A 21,654-nucleotide genomic window follows, 5' to 3' on the forward strand; every position below is an offset into this window, starting at 1 on the left:
CCACGTGTGCTCAGAGGAAGGACAGAAGCAGAACCCCCAGGGGTTTCTCGGGACCCAACCCCTCAGCCCTCCGGTGAAGGGCAGCCTGCATGTGAGGCCATCACCCACCACACAGCCTTGGGCAGCCGCTGCCCCCAGCACATCCAGGTGCCCCGGGCAGGTTTAGGGCGGGCGGCAGGCGCCACCCAGAGGAGCCACCGCGTGCCACCAGTGCCCTCTGGTGGCAGTGAGGGACGGGCGCAGCCAGGGCAAGGGGTTGTGCAGGCAGCTGGGACACTGGGGCTCTTCAGAGCCCCTGCCAGGGACTCCAAGTGGCATCGGGTGCCAGCTCCCTCCACCGTGCCGTGTGGACTCACCATGCCCGCTCACGTCCACGTGTGCACACGTGTGGGGGTGCAGGTCCTGGCACTGCCAGCTCATGTCTGCCCCACCCTGCCCAGTGCTGCCTTCTTGCGCCACAGCAAAAGCCCGAGGGGTGGGGCTCTTGTGTCCAAAAGCGTCTTTAAAGGAAAGAGAGTCACAGACCTCAGATCAGGGCCCCATTTTTTTCTTTTTTTTTTACTATGGGGACCAGTCTTAGTATGGCTTTGAAAAATCCTGGGAAAGCAGGAGTTCGGGCCCCACACAGCTGTGCACACCCTGCCCATCCCACAGGGCTCTGATCAGGCTGCCGAACCCTCACCCTCGTCCTCCACGGCTGCAGACGTGGTGGCCTCGGTGGCCCTGGGCCTGGGGCAGCCCCACCAGGCACGTGGGCACCTCCTGCACTGGGAACTGCCAGACAGCCCAGGAAGCCCCCGCCACCACCATAGACTGGCCCTCACGGGGCTCTGTGCCATCTGGCACCTGCTCAGAGCCAGCTCATGACCTGCCTTGGTGACAACTGTTTAATGAGGGAAAGACTGGGCACAGGAGGCCACCTCGAGCCCTGGCCATCCCTGCTTGGCCCTCCCCATGGTGGCTCTGCTCTGGCAACTCCAGACTATAGAGATGGGCGTCTGGCCACGAATCAGATGAACATGCACCCCACAGGGCACGGGCTGGTCCCCCCACGTCCCTTGTCCACACAGCACTAGAACACCAGGGTCGTTCACGGGGCAAAGCCTCAGTGGGTGGCCATGCCGCCCAGCCCCCGCCCGCTCAGCACGGTCTTCATCACACATTCCAGGCCACACACAGGGTTTCCTGTCACAGAAAAGGGGCATCAATCCCGCTGCACCACCCCCAAGTCACCCCCACCGTGGTCTCAAGCTCTGCCCTCCACCTCCAGCACGAGTGAGTATGGACAGGGCCATCAGACTTCACAGCGCGGGCAGAACATGCTGATGTCACAGGCCCAAGGCTGCGTGGGAACGGGCTCAGTGACCCACTGAATACTTGGGACTCTGCAGCAGCAAGATACAGGTCAGTTCCTGCGAGAGAGGACACAGGTGTTTGTGGGGGACCTGGACAAGGGAGAAGGCCGAGCAGCCCACAGGGAAAGCAAGCCACACCACACCCTGGGCGCCTGACGAGCCTCAGGCTGGGAGTGTTCACCAAGTCCCACCTGTTATACAGCCCCCCGTCCAGAGCCTCTGGAGGGAAGGCGGGGGCCTACCGGGGTCAGGAGGCCGGGAAGATGTGGCACCAGCCGCCTTTCCACCTGGGGACACACACTGCCCATCTACCGAGTTGGCCCTCTCCACCAGTTGGACTCAGCACAGCAGCTCCGCACTGGCTTTGAGGCGGCTGAAGGCCACCTGCAAGCAGGGCCCTGGAGGCGGGAGGGCATCTCACTGGCTGGCCGCCTGGCTGACAGGAAACAGCCATGCACTACGGCCAGGCCTTCTGGTCTGCGGACACCACTCCTGACCATGCGGGTCCACTGTCCACTCCATGTGGGTGCTGAGCCTGGAGTCATGCGTCTGCTGTCACGCTGTTTTGCTCGCCAGGCTCTCACGCACCGTGGGAGGGCCCCGAAGGCCCCCACAGCCCCTCCCAGACACCTTCCAGGAGTCTTAGCAGCATGGCCTGCAAAACAGTGCCCGGCTGCAGGCCCTGTGCAGCCACCACTGGAGGCTGGCATGGGGGGCAGCGTCTCTGATCCCCCACACGGAGGGGGAAGGTACAGCCCCATCTTTGCCCCCACCCCCCTCCAATATCCTGGTGGAGGGTGGGGGTGGCCAGTGGCAATGACCCTTAAAGGGTGACTGGCACTGACCCAGGCTGGCAGCCCAGAAGCCCCTGCTGCCGACAGCTCACAGCCCTGGGGACCGGGTGCATATCTGGGGGAGGGACAAGGAACACATGTCACCCCTCGTTTTCAAACTCCACTTGTGCTTGGAAGGAGGGAGAGACCCTGGCTCTGTGCAGGCTTCTCTTGTGTCTCACAGAGAGCCAGGCATATACAGGACACGGCCGTGGTGCCGCTGGGGCTTCCTGCTGTGGTTCTGATGAGCTCCGTGGGAAGCGGGTGTCCACACGTCTGTGTGGACACTTCTGTGGATGGCAGACAGTGGGGTGTCCGCCTGCAGATCCGGGGTGACAGAGCTGGGCCCACACCTCACAGAGGGGCCTGTCTGCAGGCCCAGGGCTGTGAGCAGCAAGAACTGCAGAGTGTTCTCCCCAGAGCCTGGGGTGGGGCATGACTGTGACCTTGAGCTCAAGGACTCCGGGAAAGCCTGTGCACTTGGCTAGCCATCCAGGGGGAGTCAATGGCAGAGAGAACCCCAGCCGTCCCGCGCAGGTTAGAGGTCCTCCACGCCACCACTGGTCCTGGACAGCCCTCCGGAGGAGCTCAGGCCTGCTGTGGTCCCCAGGAGACGTGGGACCTACGCTCCACCATTAGAGCCGGCTCCACGCCTCTGACAGGCGAAGACACGGGGAATTGTCTCGGGTAGATGGGATGGCGCCTGAAGCCTGGGTCAACAGGCACCCGGTTCTGGTGGGCACCTCCAGGGCAAAAAGAGGGTCAGAGACTGGCCTGACTCGGGAGGCTGGCAAGGCGCCAACGGAGCTTCACCCGAGTGGACCGAGGGACGGAACCCTGCTGCTCGGACTGAGTCGTGCGTCGTGGGCGGAGCCTGCAGCGTGGCTGAAGTCTTGCATGAACGGAGCCTGCAGCGTGGATGGATTCCCACATCGACAGAGCCTGTACCAGTGGATGGAATCCCACGTGAACGAAGTCTGAAGAGTAGACTGAGCCCTGCATGGGCTGAGTCTGCTGTGTGGGTGGAATCCCACGTGCGCGGAGCCTGCAGCGTGGATGGAGTCCCATGTGGGCAGAGCCGTGCATCGTGGACGGAGCCCCTCATGGGCGGAGCCCCACAGCATGGACCGAGTTGTGCAGCACGGACAGAGCTGCGCCACGAGCGCCTACACCACAAATTCCTCCGGAAGCTGGTCCTCCCCGAGCAGGTCCAGGGAGAGGCAGTTCGTGGACCTCCTCTCGTAGAGGACCAGGGGTCTGGGGTCCAGCTCAAAGCCGAGGGGGCAGCTGCGCGGGAAGGGCTTGGGGCGCGGGGCGGGGCGCGGGGCGGGGCGCGGACGCACGTCATCCAGGCTGCGGCTGTGCTGGTCCATGTGGCTTGTGGTTGCCTCAGGGATCTAAAGGGAGAGGCCAGAGGTGCGTCCTGCAGCCCCTCCCTTTCCTGCTGGAGCCACAAAGCCCCGCCTAGTTGTCCAAGGCGGACTCCTCAAATTCTGTGCCCCCAGCACGCTTAATGCTGACCTCCTGGCAGCCCCCTGCGGCCCTGGCCTGGGGCCCCTGAACTTGCTGTCCCCCAGCTGGGGATGCCCACGCGGCCGCCTCCGTCTCCTGCAGGCTGCCCTCACTGTCCGCTCATCTAGGAGGTTCTTAGACCTCCTGGCACAGCGCCCACCCTGCTGCAATCCCGCAGTGACACAGTCCAGCCAATCTACTGTCCATCCCCTGCATTCCCCCGGCAGGGGCCAGGCCCAGGGCGGCGCGGTGAGTGACCGGCCTCCATGTACACCTCCAGCTCCTGCCCCATCAAGGAGGCGACTCATACCGGAGGGAACTCCTGTCTGGGCGACGGACCTGACCCCCTCCACCCCCAGAGCTCCCCCTTGATCAGAGGGCACTGGGGCCCTGGGCTGTTTTCTTCTTGAACTCATCAGACCTGGATTATTATTAGAGTTATTTCATAGATTTTAGGAATAAGCTCGAAGCGTCTCCGCAGACAAGGACAGGCCCTGCCCCTTTCATGTGTGAGGAAATGTGTCTGGGCCCTGGCTCCGAGCTGGCCATAGGGGTCCCAGCCAGGTTGGGGTGCAGCTGAGTGCCCCCCGGCAACTGAACTATTCTCACCGATGTAGGCCCAGATCAGGGAACCACTGCAGAGGGGGCCACGTGCCCAGTACAGAGATGTCTGAGCGCAGATACTCTGGGCCAGGAGCCTCCAGCCACACGGGCTGACCCCGCCCAGGGCTCTGCTGGGCTTCTCTCCCCCTTGCCATGTCCAGCTCAGTCCCTCACTCCATCAAATCACCCGCTATTTTGTCTTCTCACAGGGTGTCACCCCAGGTCAGCTCCCAGGCACGCTGGGAGCTCCCACCCCACCTGTGCTTGCCTGGGTGCCCACCGCCAGGGGTTGGTGGATGGTGGAGGTGGCACGGCCACACCATGAGCACACAGCCAGGAAAGCCCCCACGCTGCGTGCCCGTTAGGCGCTGAGGCCAAGGAGAACCAGCCCCCACGTACCCTGTTTCCAGAAAGCCTCCCCACTGTCTTGGGAGGCCTGCCCCACTGCCTGGCTGCCGTTCCAGGGCTCTCTGCCCAGGGACCCTCTTCTGTGCCTAGGAGGGCCCTGGGCCCCAACAGGGCGGGCTGGGAGAACAGGGTGCAGGAGCTGGGCCTGGGGCTGCCCCATCCACAGCGGAGGACGTACCTGGTGCAGGGTCTTGGCACTGCGGCCCCTCATCCTGACCAGTGTGACCTGCAGTACTGCCATGGGCTCCCGGGGACGAGAGGCTGAAAGGACGGAGGGGGCGTGAGCAGAGGGGCACAACTCCCAGCACCCCACGGACGGCTGCCCACCCCATGTTGGACCCTAACTCTGAGGGGACTGGAGCCCCTGAGGCCCTCATACCCCTCCTCTTGGGGCTATCAGACCTGCAGAAGGTGGGGGGGTCATGAACTTGTCAGTGACCTCAGCCTCCCACTAGCAGGGTGGTGGTGGGTGCAAAGTCGTTTGCCATCACAGACACGATCATGCGTGTTGTCCACATGAGGTACCTGAATCCCCTTTAATGAGCCGTGGGTTTTATGGGGCACACTTTGGGTGACCTGGGCTCTTCACTTAGAAGCAAGGGCCCAAGCCCAGGAAGCACCGGCCACAGCCCTGTGCACAGGCCGCCCAGCTGCCGTCTGCTGGAACCCAAGCAGGGCCGCAGCCCTCCCCCGGCCCTCGGCTCACACGTCCCTGTGCTTCTGCAGTGTGGCTGCTTCAGTTGCCAGCGCTCTGATGTCTCCTACTAGGCAGTGCCGTATTATCACTATTGTTCATCCCGGCTGGCAGACCCCACGCTTGGACACTCAGAGATGGAGGCCAATCCATCCTTTATCAGTGGACCAGACACTCAGAATGTAAAGGTCGACATGGCAGGGAAGTGACAAAAACCTTCTGACCCTGGGTGGCCCTGGGTGGCCAGGACCTGAGGCTGGTCCCCACATTGCCCATCATGCCCACTGGCAGGGGCGCTGCAGATGCTCAGGGAACGGGTGACAAGGAAGCCACTTCAGGGCCGCACAGCCCCTGACCAACCACAGAAGCACCCTGAGCTGAAGAGCTCACACTGAGCTGAACGGACACCTGGCCCGACGGCCCCTGCAAGTGGCACACTACGGTGGTGGCCCTAGTCACGGGGCTTGTGCTGGACCAACCTGGGAGAACCAGAGAAATCGGCTGAAATGCTTTATGGAGGCCACCCCGTAAACGAGGGGCATGGGGCGGCCCTAGTCAGCTGCGGGAGGACCCCCCACACCCTGCAGGGTGCCCCCTGTCTTCCTGTCTGCCCCTGGCGCCAAGGCCGCCCCAGTCATGAACCAGGACTCATGGTCACAGGCTCCCGCCCTCTCGGGGGCGCCCACAGCAATGGCTGCACCCTGGCTGGTTGGCCGCACACTCACCCTTCCCTGGATCCAGGTCCTGTGCATCCCTGTCCCGCCAGCCTCTGCTACCACCGTCTGTGTCCCTGCTGCTTGGGCTGGTGCTAGAGCTGCAGGACGGCACCTCCCCATGGAGTGCCTCGGTCCCCAAGGACCCGTCCACTGACATCTCCCCGGGCTCCAGGCCCAAGGAACTGCCCTGGCTGTCGGCCGACAGGAGCGAGAGGTGGGGGGAAGGACGCCGGCCACTGGCCCCACTGTCGCCGCTGTCCCCGCTGCTGGCTGGGTGCAGGTCCAGCTCCAGTGCGTCGCTGATGTACGACTCCCGGTAGCACTTCTTCTCTGTGCAGGGAGAGAGGCGGGACAGCAATGTAAGAGTGTCCTGGAGCTGCACGTGGCCAAGTGGGCCCCTGGGGTCCTGCCCACCCACCCACGCCTGAGCTGCTGCAGAGGCCCCGGGAGTTGCATGTGTGCTCGTGTGCACACGGTGACAGCCCAGGATACCTAGGTGGGCTCTGTCACCTGCGGCCAGTAAACTAATCCCCTAGGGCTCTCACGTCATTCTCAGTTTGAGGGGCCCCTAAGCAGCTCACGCACACAAGCAGATACGCACACAGGCACACACATGCTCTCACACTCACACAGGCACACTCACGAGGGCACAACCCGGCTTCCAGGAGCTGCCCAGCTCGCCTTGCCCACCCTTCAGCCCTCCTGTGGGCTCCTGGAGAATTCTTCCCAGAATCCAATGCCTCAGGCCCCCATCTTTAGAACTGGGCTCCAGGAGAGCTGGAAGAATGGGGTCACCACCACGCCCTTCAACCAGATCACCTGGGGGGGACACAGGAGCCAAGCGACCAAACCCCACGAAGGGAAAATAAAACGGTGCAACTGGGCTACAGCCCAGACAGCAGACTGCAGGCATGGGTGGTCCTCCGGGAGCCCTGACTGGGGGGTCAATCCTCTAGGAACCCCCAGACCCTGGGCGTGGGAGCTCAATCCCCTCCCCTGGGGGCCCAGGCCACAGCGGAGGACAGGCTGTGCCCACCTTGCTCCTCCTCGAGCTGCCGCAGCCCCCGCAGTGTGGGCTGCAGGCTGAGGTGCAGCTGGTGGCTGGTGCGGAGCAGATGCAGCAGGTGGCGGGAGCTCGAGGCACAGCCCGTGTAGTACACCAGCTTCCGGGCCGAGGGCAGCCCGTCCGGCCGGATCTCGAACTTCTTCCCCTGAACGAGGAACAGACAACATGCTGTTTTAGAAGGAAACCAGGCTGACAGGAGAGCTGTGTTTGAACCATCAGCCAAAACCCCAGACTGGGCAGCAGACATCATTTCTGATTGCAAATCTAATGTCCGCATGCAGGTGGGCTTTCAGGGGTACACACCCCTCTGCACTCAGTAAAGTGGGGCACACACCACTCTGCACTCAGTTATGAGAAGGTTAGACACCCCCCATAGCCTCGGGGTGAGGGTGCACAGGACCCAGGACTGGACCCCAGGCCTCAGTTTCACTGTCCTGAGAAAGGGCCAACAGGGCCAACGGTAAGCTTGTGTCCAGTGGCCCTCACTGTCCCTGCCCTTCTGCCCCGGGGGCCAGGCCTGGCCCAGGGTGACGGTGTGGGGGCCAGGACTACAGTGACTGGAAGCTGGCGGCCAGCCATACACTCCTGTGACCTCCTCATTTAGCTTTATGTCCTCCACATAGGAGCCAGAAAGCTGTGTGGGGCCAGCAGGTCAGTACTTCCCGGGACCGGGCCTCATGCAAAGAGCCAGGCCTGGGACACCCAGGCGCAGGGTCTGGCAGAGGACGGAGTGCCCAGTAAGTGCCCGGAAGGACAAGCATCTGCTGGGCTCTCCTGGGTTCCTGGGGGTTGAGACCCGTTCCCACCTGGACCCCCAGGCACGCACCAGGAATGCCAGCTTCCCAATCTGGGACCAGGGGAAGTCGTACAGCAGCTGTGGGGTGTGGTTCACCTCCTGTAAGACAGCAGCATCTGGGTATCCACCAGGGTCAGCCCCGGGGAGCAGGCGTGTCGGCCGGCAGGGGGAGGGAGAAGGCAGGGCAGGGGCTCTGGGGCTCCCTCCGTCACCTGATAGATGTGCATTCCTTTAAGTGTCAGTCCCAGGACAATGGTAGGTCTTTCTTCCTTCTTATCCTAAAAGGACACGTATGTCAGAGAGCAGAGCCCTGGGCCTGGGGTGGGCTCCCCAGGGAAAAGTAGGGTCCCCCAGGTGCTGGAGGGACCCCCTCTTGTCTCCCCTCTGGTGCTGGAGGCCTGTTACCCCCGTCCCTTCTCAGACTTTGACCCCCAGGTACATGACTGCCTTAAGCCCCACTAGATGGACGACAGGCCCTCACCCCAATTTCCCCAAAGAGCAAACGCCAGGTCACCCTGGACACGGGCAGGAGAAAGCAGAGGCCCGGCCTTCACACAGTCCCTTCGCCCCCAAGGTTAGATGGGCAGCATTCAGCACAGGAAGCTGAGCGGGCTGGGATACTCCTATAGGTGTGCCGTGCACACACTGGGACCACAGCAACGCCTCCAGGACAGAACCACCACTCGGACGGCAACCCGCACACCACATCCGCATGTCCCTCCTGTCCCGCGGTCAGGGCCCTGGCCACCCCGTGCCCACACTCTGGGGCCCTCGGCACAGACACAGACAGCTCCGAGGCGGCCTGCTGGGAGTGACCTTGTACAGCCTGAAGAAGTGGACGGGCACGTCCTCCAGCTGGCAGGCCTCCCTGATGAAGCGCAGCACGGCCTCCTTGGGGCTCAGGCCCCGCTGCTCGCGGTGCACGGCGGGTGCATGTCTGAGGATGTAGGCGCTGCCCCTCTTGGTGATCACCTGAGGACCAGCCGCAGGCCCGTCAGAACCAGCCTGCCCCCTCCCCGCCCACAGCCCTGCCCCATGGCCTTACCCACTGCGGGAAGTAGGCTTGTGGCTCGAAGTACCGGCCCACGTGGGCCCGCTCGCGGTGGTTGCCCAGGTCAGCCTGCAGCCCGTAGGCAGCCAGCAGGAAGTAGGCCGCCTCGCGGTGGACGCACTGGGACCTCAGCACCTGCTCCTTCAGGTGGCAGTAGTACAGGTGCCTGGCTGTCCTGTCGCTGGAAGGCAGCAGGCGGTCTTGGCGAGGGGCTGGATGGTCCCTCCACAGCCCCAGGCCCTCCCTCCCTCCAGGAATTCACATCCTTGTCTTGTCACACATGGCCACTTTCCGGGAGTGGCACAGATGAACTGGCTCACTGACTGTCACTCCTGCTTTGAGAAGCCAGGAAGCCTCAGCTCTGAACATACCCAGGTCAGGCTCCTTCCCTAACCAGGGGCAGCCTCCACCAACCCCACAGTCACTGCTGTAGTGGGCAGCTTTCCACACAACCCCACACCCTCACTCTCGAGAACCTTTCATCTCAGAAGACTTGTTGGGACCGTCAGGGAATTCCTGGGGACGTCGGCCCCACTCACCTGCCTAGGCCGGGGAGTAACTAGGGTTCCTGAACCACCCTGGGGTGCTTGGTGTTACCCTGCAAGCTCTAAGGCAGATCTCCCGATACTCAGAAGGAAGCCCCAGGGGTACCTGCCTGGGACCCCTTTCCCGCGGCCGGACACGTGCAGCTACGCAGCTGAGAGCAAGCGAACCCCATTCAGAAGAAGGGCCCCAGGCTACAGCAGAAACCGTCAAACCCCGCCCGTACCCGCCATGTAAAACTGCCTCCCCTACCCCGAGAGAACACGGGTACCTGCATTTGGAAAACTCTCATGTTCCAGCATAGTCTCCACGTATCTCAAGGAAAAGAATTATGGTGCCTCCCACCCACCACAGCGGCAGCAATACCACGCTCTTCATACAAGTTGCTTCACCCCACTAGACCTTCGCCGTCCCCGGGACTGTCCTTCCGGTCATCAGCAGTTACCTTATGACCCGCCCATTTTCCACGTAGTACTGCACTCTGAGGAAGGTCACGAAGGGGGCCCTGCGTCTCCCGGGTGCCTGTAGGATGAAGGCACACGAGAAGAAGAGGGGCCATGCAATGGCCTCACTGGCGAGCTGGCAGCTGGGTCGTGGCCTCAGGGCGGCAGTCCCCTGCCACCACTCCATCCCAGCTCCAAGCTTAAGCTCAGGACTTAACAACTGGGAGGTTGATGATCTTATCTCACTGTTTTAAAGGAAAAACTGAGTGGAGTGTTGCCCATAACATTCACGAGTGTTTGCCTGGAATGGCTTCGGGTTGGCTTTCCTGGAGCACGCATGCGGGGACACCGCGGGGAGCAGGCGTGCCACCAGCGGGCAGCTCTGTCGGCGGTGGCCCTTCCGTGCAGAGCCAGCACCACTGCACAACATGGCGGGTCCTGGCACCAGCGCCCGACCTGGACACACGGAGGCCCAGGCCCCCGGGGGGCCTCACCCTGCCCTCCCACCCAGCAGTCCAGCTTACTTGGTGCATTTCTCTCCTCCAGTCCTTTGAGAAGTATTTGCTGAGTTTTTGCTCCAAGTCCATGAACATATACTCGTTGTCTAAAAAGAGAAGCAGGGCCTCCATCAGAGAGTCCCTCCATCCCTGTCACTGCGAGTGAAAACCTGCGTGTGGCTGAGCGGCTGCTGTGCAATCAGACCACAGGACGGGTGAGCTGCGGGTTCCAGCTGAGAGCAGTGTGCAGGGCTGCCTGCCGCCCGAATTCTGCTGAGGTAACAGGGGTGGGTGACAACGGGGTATAAAACAGATGGCATTTGGGAAGACATAACGTGGAGCTCAGAACAGACATGGCTCACAGGTGCCAGGAGAGCGGGAGTGAGTCCTTCGGACTCAGCGCCCCCAGAAGAGGCTGACGCCCCTGGGCTGGGGTCCAAGGGTGGAGCTTACTTACTTCTGACCACGCTGAGGCCAAAGAAGTGGACTTCTCTGATGCTGGTCTTGTCACACACCTGCTGGAAGAGCTCGCGCCCCGTGGCCTGCACCTGAGAAAGAGGGGAGATGTCCGGGCGCAGCCCAGTAGCTCAGCCCCCAAAGGGGCAGGCAGTGGAGAGGGGGGGACACTGAGGTGGGGCCGCTGCTCCCCACCCACTGGAGTCAGCACTGAGGGTTCTCAATGACTGTCCACCTGAAGATGACATGCGTCCCCAACCCAGCAAGGCAGCTGGTGAGAGACTGGGGTGTAGAGGGGAGAGGAGGAGGTGGGTAGGGGTGTGGGGTGGGCGTGTCCAACCTCAGTACAGGAGTCTGCATGAGGTCGGGGCGCCCAAGACAGGTGTGCGGTGAGCTGCATGCCAGGATGTGCCCACTGGGCTCTGTCCCCCAACCCAACACTGCACAGGCCACTCCTGAGAGCAAGGCTGAGGTCTAGGCACCCCTAAAAGGGACAAAAGTGCTGTGCTGGGGACCCAGAAGGAGCTGAGGCTGTTTCCAGGGCCCTTGCCCCCCTCCCAGTAATACCCCTGGTCTCAGCAGCCCCCATCCTGACGCCCCACTCCCACCGCAGCCCCTCGGGGGGACATTTCCCCCCACAGGCACCTCTGCAGGGCTCCGGGCCTCGGATGAGCGCCCCACCCCTGCACCCACCCCCACTGGCCCAAGGTACTGGGTGCCATCTCTATTTCTGCCCACGTGATTGCCCCGCAGGTGTGTTTCACGTGAGGATACACAGGAAAGGGCACTCTCTTTTCACCTATTATCCAGTCTGTTAGACATCGTCCTACAACGCCTCCTTCCAACTGAAAATCGAACCATCTCTTACTATCAAACATCCAATAAATTCACATTTCCAGTTGTCTCAAATGTCAACTCTTCTACATTGAAATCTTCTTCGTTGATTTGAGTCAAGACTCAAGAAAGGGTCCCCTCCCGGGACTGGGTGGCATGTCTGTCCTCCCTCCACAGCATTGCCCCTGCCATCCCCCCCACGTGTCTGGCACATTCCTCTATCCTCTACACCACCCCACCCCGACTCCGCGGCTGAGGGTCCGCCACACTTTACATTCCCCGCATGGCGGGCCGTGTCGCCAGTGTGCTTGAGGCCCAGCTGGCGCAGTCTCCGGTTGTGAGAGGACTCGCCCTGGCACAGAAGGGCAGCAGGCTGGCACGGGACCGCTCCGCTCTCCCTGGGCCTTCTGCCAGGAGAGCGGCCCACCAGGGGAAGACTGTTTTGTTACTAGTGTGTCCACACTGTCTCAAGCCACCCGGCAGGTTCGCTCTGCTTTGTGGCGAATGGCGAAGACTGGCTTTGCTGTTGCCCATTTGACTTGGTGGGGCTGGTGGCTCAGCCCTACATGAGGGGGACTCGTATCTGCTGCAGCCCGTGCTTTTCTTGTACCGGATGTGAAGACGCGGGAAGTTAGATACGGGGTCCCCTCCCATTGCTCAAACGGTTTGCACACACCCTGAAAGTAAGTGGGCTCTGTCCCTGCCACGTTGCAGGCGAGGCACCTCAGTGGGCACGTGGGGTTCCATCTCAGGCCTCACATTTGGTTCTGGTTGCACATGGGGTGGGGCCAAAACCACCGCACTCCCCCTCCCCCCCCAGCAAGTCCGCTTCCAGCCCCTCCCTATGGCCGGAGGGGCCTCTAAGGATGCAGGGAGCCCCTGGAAAATGCACCTCAGCTCCAGCATCTCACCCCCAGACAGGGAAACTGAGGCTTGGCGAGAGTCTGTCGCTAACGTGACTGTCAGCACTGACCTAAACACAGACATGTGTGCCTGAGCAGACAGGAGAGTCCCGGAGGACTCAAATAAGGCATTATTATCAGGAGCTGTGCTGCATCTCAGAGAGCGTCCAGCTCCGACCAAAGGCTTTCATAACGCATGCTTATCCTTAAAATGACAAGTTTCTGGGTTTTCCTGGTCCTCCAAACCCAACTAAAACAGGCAGGTAAAGCAACTCCATCTTCCTGTCACAGGACCGAAGTGGCCTGAGTAGCCAGCGACATCTGGACGTGAGACAGACATTGCCACTTAGAAACTGTCCCCTCAGCTCCCTCTCTCCCCTCCCCCGGTGTCCCCAGGAAGGAGACAGCTGAACCATGAAGCTATTTCTCATGGTCAGCGATGTCTACCCGGAGCTTCCCATCATGGGCCAAGAGCAGGCTGACCCCTCCCTGCCCCACAGATCTGCTGGGAGCCGGGCACTGCAGAACCACACGACCCTGCTGGAAAGAGCACGGCAGCAGGGGCCTGCCACACAGCTGCGGGGCTCCCCCAGGGGGGTCCACCGTCGGGCTCGTGGAGAGCAGAGAACGCAGAGGGGCTTCAGAACCAGACGGCCCCGGGCTCGAGCCCCAACTCAGCCCCATCTCGGCAACACGGCTGAGCTCTCGCCCACCTCTGGACTTCAGTTTCCCCATTTATAACGCTGGACTAACGAGAACTCCTGGCTGAGCGTGGGGAGGTTATGTGTGACACCTGGCGGGTGTCAGCACCTGCGTGTAAGGAAGCGGCCGCTTCAGGCAGCTGATGGTAAAGAGAACTGGCCACCAGCATGCAGCCTGCGTCCTCACTCAGAAACTCCCGGAAGACAGAAACCGCAATTTGAAAAGAGATGGCCTAGATTAGAGGAACTTAAAACCACTTCCTTTTTCACTCAAAATTGATAACAAGTAGAAAGGACCACCATTCCCATCAAAAAAAAAAAAAAGAAAAAGAAAAGAAAAAGAAAAAAGAAAAAAGAAAAAAAAAAGAAAAGAAAAAAGAGAAAAAGAAAAAGACAAATCCCAGCTGGAACTGACTGGTTCTTTTGGTGGCATGTGAGGGAGGGACGCCAGGGTAGCAGCATACAGCCTAGGCGGGCCCTGCCTCGCCTGGCATGTCCCCACTGGTGTTTGCTCTCAGGCCAGTCCCCATGCGCCCCCACGGTGATGGGCAGTTAGGTGCTGTCTGCACTCCCTATGCCCCAAACACCTGCTCCTCCAGAAGTCCTACCTGCCCCCAGCCCAGAATTCCTGTGAAAGCCCTGTCTTCCTACTACTTAGGGGTACTGCTTCACCATGGAGGGAGGGAGGGCAAGTCCCCTGAAAATGACTGCTTGGGAGCCGTTCTGTCCCCGGGATGACCAGCAGCGTTGGGAGGGCCGGGAGGAGGTGAACTGGGTGAGGGCAGGCCCTGTCTGCGGGCGGGCGTCTGCTGGCCCTCACACACGGGTCTGTGGCGGGGGCCCAGCAGCGGAGTCTCAGTATCCACCACAGATGCTTAAGCAGTGGGTTCCCTGGTGGAGGTCTGTGGGAGAGCTACACACCTGTGTAGAGAGCGCCAGTCCTTCCACCTTGCTCACGTGTCGTCCTGTGTGTGCTGACTGAGTCAATGAACTGATCAGTTACAGAATTGACATCTCTCGTAAAAGGCTAAGCTGAGAGACGTGATCCTGTAGGTAGAGGACGAACAGGCCTCTCACCAGAGACTGTCCAGGTGCCCACTGCCCGGCCATCTTGGGCACCGCACTCGGTGGCTGCCCTCAGAGGGCAAGAAGCCTGGTGACTCCTCCCCCCGAGTGGGCGCTGGGAGCTGTGTCTGGGGGACCCTATGGAAGTCACCTCCCTGGAGACTCAGGTGCAGGGGGCGTGGGAGACCGGGGGAGGGGAGTCAGCCACGCCAGGAGCCGGATGTGGGCAGTGAGGGATGGAAGGGAAGAAGGACCACGGGGCCGTGTCAGCCTGCACTTGTCTCGAACGTCAAAGCCTTGGTGTTTGTGGAGGAAACATACTACACACATGCAGCTCCTTCCTTCCCAATGGTGTCACATTCTTGGGAGGACACGGCTATGGCTCTGTGTCCCCAGGCAGGAGGCCTCGCGGTCGCCTCCGAGGGGCTGATTCTCCAGCCCCACCTTAGCGTCTGTTCCCGGGGGACACAGCCACCCTCAGGCCCCGCCCCTGCCCAGATCACAGGGAGAAGCTCCAAAAGGGATGGGTCCCGGGAGCAAAATGAGCCCAGGAGGACGCTGGACACTGAAGGGACTGGTCAATGCTCAGCCTCGGGACACTGGACACTCGCGTGGGCCCAGCCACAGCCATGAGCCGGACAGCGAGAGGGAAACACTGTGTAAGGCGGCAGTGGGGTCATAAGTGACAGATCCTGTCAGAGAGGGAAGAGCAGGGCGCATGGCCCCGATGTCCCCAACTCACTCCACAGCCCTGCTCTCCTGCTGCCCGCCCTCTGCCCCCGCTCACCGTCATGGTCACTCCCACAGTCACCCTACCCCACACGTACCCCCAGTCAGCCACGCTCGCCCCACGCTCACCCCGCTCCCACTCTCCTGCACACTCACCCCCACGACCAGCCGCAGCTGTTCCCGCGTGGGCAGCAGCACCAGGACGTCCCTGAGCTCCACGGTCATGTCGCAGCTCCCGGCCCAGCCTCAGGAAGGGGCCTCCGCCATCACCTCCTGTAGGAGACACCGGTCAGCGGCATGGCCAGGGAAGGGCGGAGCAGCCACAGCCTGGGTGCCACCTGGAGGGATGGGCCACGTATCACCACGGCGGCACCCCCTCTGTCCAGCCACAGGTGGGGTGCATGGCACCCCACACTCACCCAGCTGCATGGGCTTCCAGAGGAGCAGGCTCCTTGCTGAGCTCCTGGCTGGGTAGGGACAAACGAGCAGTGGGGCCAGGTCCCAGCCAGCCGTGCCAGGACAAGGTCCAGGGCTGTAAATAGCTGGGACGTGTCGGGTTGAGTGGAATGCAAATAAACAATGTCAGCTGGCACCGCTCTCCCTGCCTGGCACTGCCTCCTCCTTCCCAGGGACCAAGAGAAAGGGCTCTGCGGAAGCCCAGGAAACAGAGTGCTAGGACACTGCCAAGGTTCCCAGTGAAGCGGAAGGCGGGCGGGCAGGGGCCTCAGGACCCAGAAAGCTGCCCTCACAGTCCCCGAAGACCCCTTCAGAAACTGATGCCAATTCTTCTATGGCCGTGGGGTCACTTCCCACCTGCACCAGTAGTGAAACCTCGTGGCAGGCGAAGGTGTGGACACTCCAGCCTGGACACAGCAGGGCTCCCGCTGCCCCTAGCATCTGGCCCCGTGGGCTCTGCCTTCCTGCCCCAGCTCTGCCCAGATTTGGGGCTCGTCTCCAGGGGCATCAGAGGCTGCAGCCCGGCCCCTTCTCTCCAGGGTGAAGGCAAAGGTCTTCCTCTGCAGACACATGTCTGTCATTTCAGCTGGCCACTTAGCAAGTCTTAAAAAAGCAGCCAACAGAGTCTGGACCTCGTGCCGTCTGAGCTCGGGCGTTCCCTGTGCTCAGTCTGTTGGCTCGATGGCCTGTGACCCACTGACTAAAGGTCACTGACGTTCTGTTATTCAAGGACGGCAGCAAATGCTCATTCACACGTGTGTCTGAGCACCCGGCCATCACGTGAGGGGGCAGGGCGCCCGGGCACGCACACACCAAGACGCACCCAGGCCATGGAGCCACAGCGGGCAGGGCCCGAGGTGGGGCGGGGACACAGGAGTGGCAGAGCAGTTAGTGATCCAAAGGTGGGGGACTGGCCTTGGTTTTCTCCTGCCCCCGCTTGCTTGTGCAGGTGCTGGCCGTGTTTTAGGTGACAGTTAGCAAACGAGCTCCAAACACCTCTAGTGAGAAAAAGAGGGGAAGAAAGTCCTGTGTTTATTGGTAAGTGCAGTGAAGAGACTCCCATAAACATAGGGAACTCCCTGCCCCAGGGTCCTTCCTTCTCAGCATCTCCCAGGCTCCACAAGCTGGGTAAGTCCCAGGGCCAGGGGAGGGAGCACATCTGGGTAAGTCCCAGGGCCAGGGGAGGGAGCACATCTGGGTAAGTCCCAGGGCCAGGGGAGGGACCACATCTGGGTAAGTCCCAGGGCCAGGGGAGGGACCACATCTGGGTAAGTCCCAGGGCCAGGGGAGGGACCACATCTGGGTAAGTCCCAGGGCCAGGGGAGGGACCACATCTGGGTAAGTCCCAGGGCCAGGGGAGGGACCACACTGTCCCAAGGTGTCAGTGGTAGTGTGGTCATTTCCTGGAAAGCCTGCAGAGGCTCCATGTCAGCAGGTTCACCTCCACCCACCACACCTTCCCACCCATCAAGCACCTCTGTCCTCGGGCTTTTCAAGAAGAGGTTCCCTCCTTTGGGAAAACACAGGAATGTGGCCAGCCCCCCCAAATAAACGCCATTCTAAACACCGACTGTGTTCCAAACAGACTTATTCAAGTCTGCCAAGTGTCAAGTGTGACCTCAGATCTGGAAAGACGCGGGGACAGGACAGGGGCTTCCCTTAACCCCATCCTGACCTGGCCTCCTTACACTGCACCCCGAGGTTTCTTCTCTGCCCAACTCTCATTCTTCTGAGTAATTGGTCCTTGACCACGAGATGGGCTTGCTAAGAATGTTCTAGAAATAAAGCTTCTGAAACCTAAATCCATAAAGTCCAGGTTTCACAAAACAACGCAGGAAAGACCACTGGGCAGGGAAAGCGCTGTCCGTGGACGAGGATCTGAGACATCCCCGCCAGGGAGGAGCCAACCCAATGCACACACCTTGTGTGAGTCCAGAAACAAGCAGAAAAGGCAGAAGAGACAGAGAGGCCGTGGCTGCCTGGGCTGGCGATGACCGCACACAGCGGGCATGGGGGTCCCTTTCAGGGCCATGCGAACGTTCCCTGACCAGATGGGGTCTGCGCAATCCGTAAATTTACCCAAGTGCATTCAATTGTTGACTTAAGATGAATGTATTTTACAGCATGTAAATCACACCTCAGTAAAGCTATTAAAATACGCGTACATAACAACTCATGAAATAGTGGAAAAACACAAAAAGTCATTCAACAGATGGCACAAAATGCGACCACTGCCAGAGTGGTATTCCCTCCCAGCAGGTGTGTGTGTGAACACGTGTGTGTGCATGTGTGTGTGTGCACATGGCCTCAATGACAGCCTGTCCCCGTGTCCTCTCCCATACAAACAGCAACAGCCATGGACCATTGTCCACCCACTTCCCTGGCGCTTCCTGGAGTGGATTCTTATGGTCATAATGACCCATTTTAGGAAGAAGGAAGTCTGAATGAGACATTGAGCTGCTTATTTGGTGGCAGAGAGGACAGGGCAGCCCTGGGTGGGTGGAAGGTGGCCCTGTTCCCACCACTCAGAGCTGCACCCCGAGTCCCAGGCCTCGTAGGGAGGAGTGTGAGGTACAAGAACACCCCCACCTCCTGGGCCCCTCCTAAGCCCCCAGCCCTCAAACCTGCGCCCTCCCACATGGAGGTTTAAAATGTGGACCCCAGAGCAGAGTTGGGGGTCCCAGAGCTGGGGTGCTCCATGGCCCAGAAGCACAGAGGTGTCAGCGGTGGATGGAGGTTGGTGTGGGCCAGTGGGAAGCTGGTCCCCAGTCCCACAGATGGCCCGTCACCCACGACAAGCCAGGGAAGGACATCCCCAGTCCCACTGTAGAGACACCAACACTGAGGCAGAGAGGCTGGGCGGGGCCTGAAGGCCGAAGGTGCTCACAGGTGAACTGGGCTGCTGCCGCACTAGCCCCTCCCGTCACTGTCACCAGCTCCCTTCAGTGGGACAGCAGAGGACCCCTGCGATCAAACCATGTCAGCCCTGACATTGTTCCCCACGACGATTGGCTTCTTTACTACCTGGACTGAAGGAGGGAGTTAGCAGGAAAGGAAAGGAGTGAGCCAGTTAATTACAGCCGGGGGAGCGCCGGGCCCCCCAGCCCTGGGAGGCTGCTCCTGGCTCCAATTTCCCCTTTCAGCACAGAAAGCAGATTCTTAGGATTCTCTCCCTGCATGCCTCCTCTGTGATTGACAGTCGCCTGTGCCAATGGTTACCGGGCTGACCACGATTAAATTATAGTCCCCGGCCCAGGAGGAAGCAGGTAGCTGTGAACGTGCCTCTGGATACAGGTTGCCCGACCAGAACGGAGCAGAGGGCAAGGGGCTGGGGACAGCACTGCACCCCAAATCCCAGCTGTAGCTAACTCCCTTGGGGAGTCCCCTTGTTTCTTTTCTCTCCTGCCTCAATTCCAGACGGAGCAAATCCTGATGGTTTTACCTTCAAAACACGCCAGCACCTACCTGCATGTTCCCACTTCCACACCCCTCTCGTCTCCAACCTAGACTATTGCAAAGGCTCCTCAAGGGCCTCTTCCAGCCCCTCACACCCCTCCCACAACACTTCAGCCCCCGCAATCTTGCTAAACGGGGCAGATGGTCTCATTCCTGCTCACTGTCTGCACTCATTCTCACGTCCCGCAAAGGAGAAGCGCAGTTCTGAAGGTGACGGTGGGCTTACAGCCCCTCTGACAGCTGGTGCTGTTGGCTCTCTGGCCCAATCTTCCTGCCCCTGGACCTTTGCATCTGCTGTTCTTCTGGCTTGTCCCCTCACGGCTTCCAGAAGTCAGCTCTCTGTGATCCCCGGGGCTCACTGTCCTCCACAGCACCAAGCATAACTTGACACATTTACTTGTCTACCGTCTGTCTCTCTCCCCTGGAAGGAAGCTCCACAGAGTCTTACAGCTGTATCCCCACTGCCGAGAGCAGTTCTGGGCCCATGGTATGCACTCAACAAATATGTGTTGAGTTAAAAAATATCCATTATGTGCCTGGAATATTCTCAGCCATCCTCTTAGGTGGGCTGTTACGTCCATTTTATGGATTTGCAAACTGAGGCTCAGAGCTGACCCAGGAATCCGGGTCTCCAGGCTTCCACCTGGCTTTTCTACCAATTTCACTTCTGTTTGTTGGAATCCAGGTTGTCAAGGAGCCTTCCCTACCTGGCCTGAGCCAACTCCCGCAGGCATGGGAAGGAGCTGCAGCCTGTCTCAGGTGTGTCTGGACCCAGTCCTACTCTGCCGTGGGCTCCCCTAGGCAAACGTTGACCTGCCAACTGCCAGTGCTGTCATCACGAAGGTGCACTGTTAATTTCTAGATGCACTGTTAATTTCTCAAGGACTTGTTGGCAAAGGGCAGGGGACGTCCCCAATCTTCCGAGTCACTGACACAACCCTTGGTGACTGAATGCTAATTGTCATGCAGATGTTTGTCAGAATGGCCCCTCAGCACTGTGGAGCTGCAGAGCCTCCACCTCAGGGGCCCCAGACTCTGCTCAGACCACCCCAGAAATGGCTCGGTCGCTCTCCCACCTGGAGTGTCCTCTCCACTCTCTTCCTCTGTCCACATCCTTCTCTGTCCTCTGAGGGCTCCACTCGAACCCCAGCTCCCCATGCACCCCCGCCCACCTCTGTGGGACTTCTCTGCACCCGGGGATCTGCAATCGGTGGGAGCAGCAGGGCCACATCTCACCTCTTCAGTGGCCCTGCCACCGCACGTCTAGGTCACCTGAAGGGCTCATGGCAACATAAGTGGGCCGGAAGTGGCACTTCCCAGTACCCGGCTGCTGGTCCTGGTCCAGGGAGCACACCTCCAGGACCCCCCTGCAGTGCGACGGAGCCCACGGGCCCCACAGAACCAACGAGCTGAATGGGTCACAGCCCACTCCACTCACTGCAGTGTGAAGGTCAATCAGAAGCCAGCGGCCTCTGTCCTCACCCCCAAGTCTCAGACTGTCAGCCTCGCCCCCAGCCCTCGCGGCCCAGGCCCACCCCTGCGTCTCCCTCACTCTGGAGCAGGTGCGCTGTCAGAAGGAACTGTCTGGAATGGCCAGTCTGAGAGGCCACGTCCCGGGCCTCCCACCGCCCCCGCCTGGCAGGCTGCTGCCCTGCGGGATGGAAACTGGCCTGCCCACCCCGCCTGTCACCCGGCTCGCCCCCAGGCTGCTCTTAGCACACCTTAGGGTGGCCGGCCTTTCACCCTTGTCTCAGCTCCACTGTCACCTCTGTGACCAGCGGCCCACAGCTCTCGCTCCAGCCACGCGCAGGCTCGTCACGCGTGTCCCTTTCCTCTGCCTCCACGGGGCTGCACCCGCAACCCTCCCGATCTGCTGCTTATTACTTGTCTGGCTCGCTGAGTGACGCTCCTCCACACTCCACAGCCAGCTTGTTCCTCCGGGTGCCTCCCCACAGCTCTGAGGGGGAGAGCTGTGGCCACAGTAAGTTCTCAGTAAAGACCCACTGAATGGATGGACGCCCGGCCCAATAAGGAGACACCACTAGTGTGACCTCCACAGCAGCTGTCCCCTGAGGCAGACCTGGCCAAACAAGAGATGGACGGAGGCAGCCTTGACTCCTACAGAGCATCCACCGTCCAGTCAGGGAAAATGGTTCCTGACACCGAGCTGTCAGAACTCAAGGTCATGGTCATCACGCGTGCTCTGCCTCCTTAGAACTCAAGGTCAGGGTTACCACGTGTGCCTCACCCTTCTCCCAGCCTGCAGAGAAGCACTAGCGCTGTAGTGAACCAACACGTCCGGCATTACACTTGGCATTACACTTGGCCACGGCCAACCCCATATGGAAATGTCACTCTACAGCATGACAAGGATCCTTCCAAGTTTACACATTTGTTTAACTTTTACAGGGTGGCTCAGATTTCCTGGACCAACCTCAAGGTTTTTACTTGTTCAAGGTCATAGCAGTATCCTAGAAACATAAACCAAGACAGGCTCACAGTCTTCTTATAGAAGCTCTAGAGAGGTTCTTCAGTCTT

At 60.6% G+C, this 21,654-nt stretch overlaps 1 protein-coding gene across 6 annotated transcripts; it reads right to left on the reverse strand.

The window, feature by feature from the left end:
• Positions 1-1,779: 1,779 nt before the first annotated feature.
• FRMD1 (FERM domain containing 1) lies at positions 1,780-16,290 on the reverse strand. 6 transcript variants are annotated; one of them, XM_033100409.1, is made up of 15 exons: positions 16,018-16,290; positions 15,361-15,477; positions 14,332-14,388; positions 11,314-11,457; positions 10,975-11,065; positions 10,545-10,624; positions 10,023-10,099; positions 9,029-9,215; positions 8,800-8,955; positions 8,196-8,261; positions 8,014-8,082; positions 7,158-7,332; positions 6,131-6,451; positions 4,890-4,972; positions 1,780-3,585 (listed from the first exon to the last, which is right to left on the reverse strand). In XM_033100409.1, the coding sequence occupies exons 2-15, from the start codon at positions 15,427-15,429 to the stop codon at positions 3,355-3,357; spliced, it is 1,806 nt and encodes a 601-aa protein (XP_032956300.1). In that variant the 5' UTR covers positions 15,430-15,477; positions 16,018-16,290; the 3' UTR covers positions 1,780-3,354. The 6 variants fall into 6 exon arrangements, with proteins under 6 accessions (XP_032956300.1, XP_032956299.1, XP_032956301.1 ...); XM_033100408.1 differs by lacking the exon at positions 16,018-16,290 and adding an exon at positions 15,624-15,775; XM_033100410.1 differs by lacking the exons at positions 14,332-14,388; positions 16,018-16,290 and adding an exon at positions 15,624-15,775.
• Positions 16,291-21,654: the final 5,364 nt, after the last annotated feature.

The sequence above is a fragment of the Rhinolophus ferrumequinum genome (assembly GCF_004115265.2).
Source record: "Rhinolophus ferrumequinum isolate MPI-CBG mRhiFer1 chromosome 3 unlocalized genomic scaffold, mRhiFer1_v1.p scaffold_36_arrow_ctg1_4, whole genome shotgun sequence".
NCBI classification, from domain to species: domain Eukaryota; kingdom Metazoa; phylum Chordata; class Mammalia; order Chiroptera; family Rhinolophidae; genus Rhinolophus; species Rhinolophus ferrumequinum.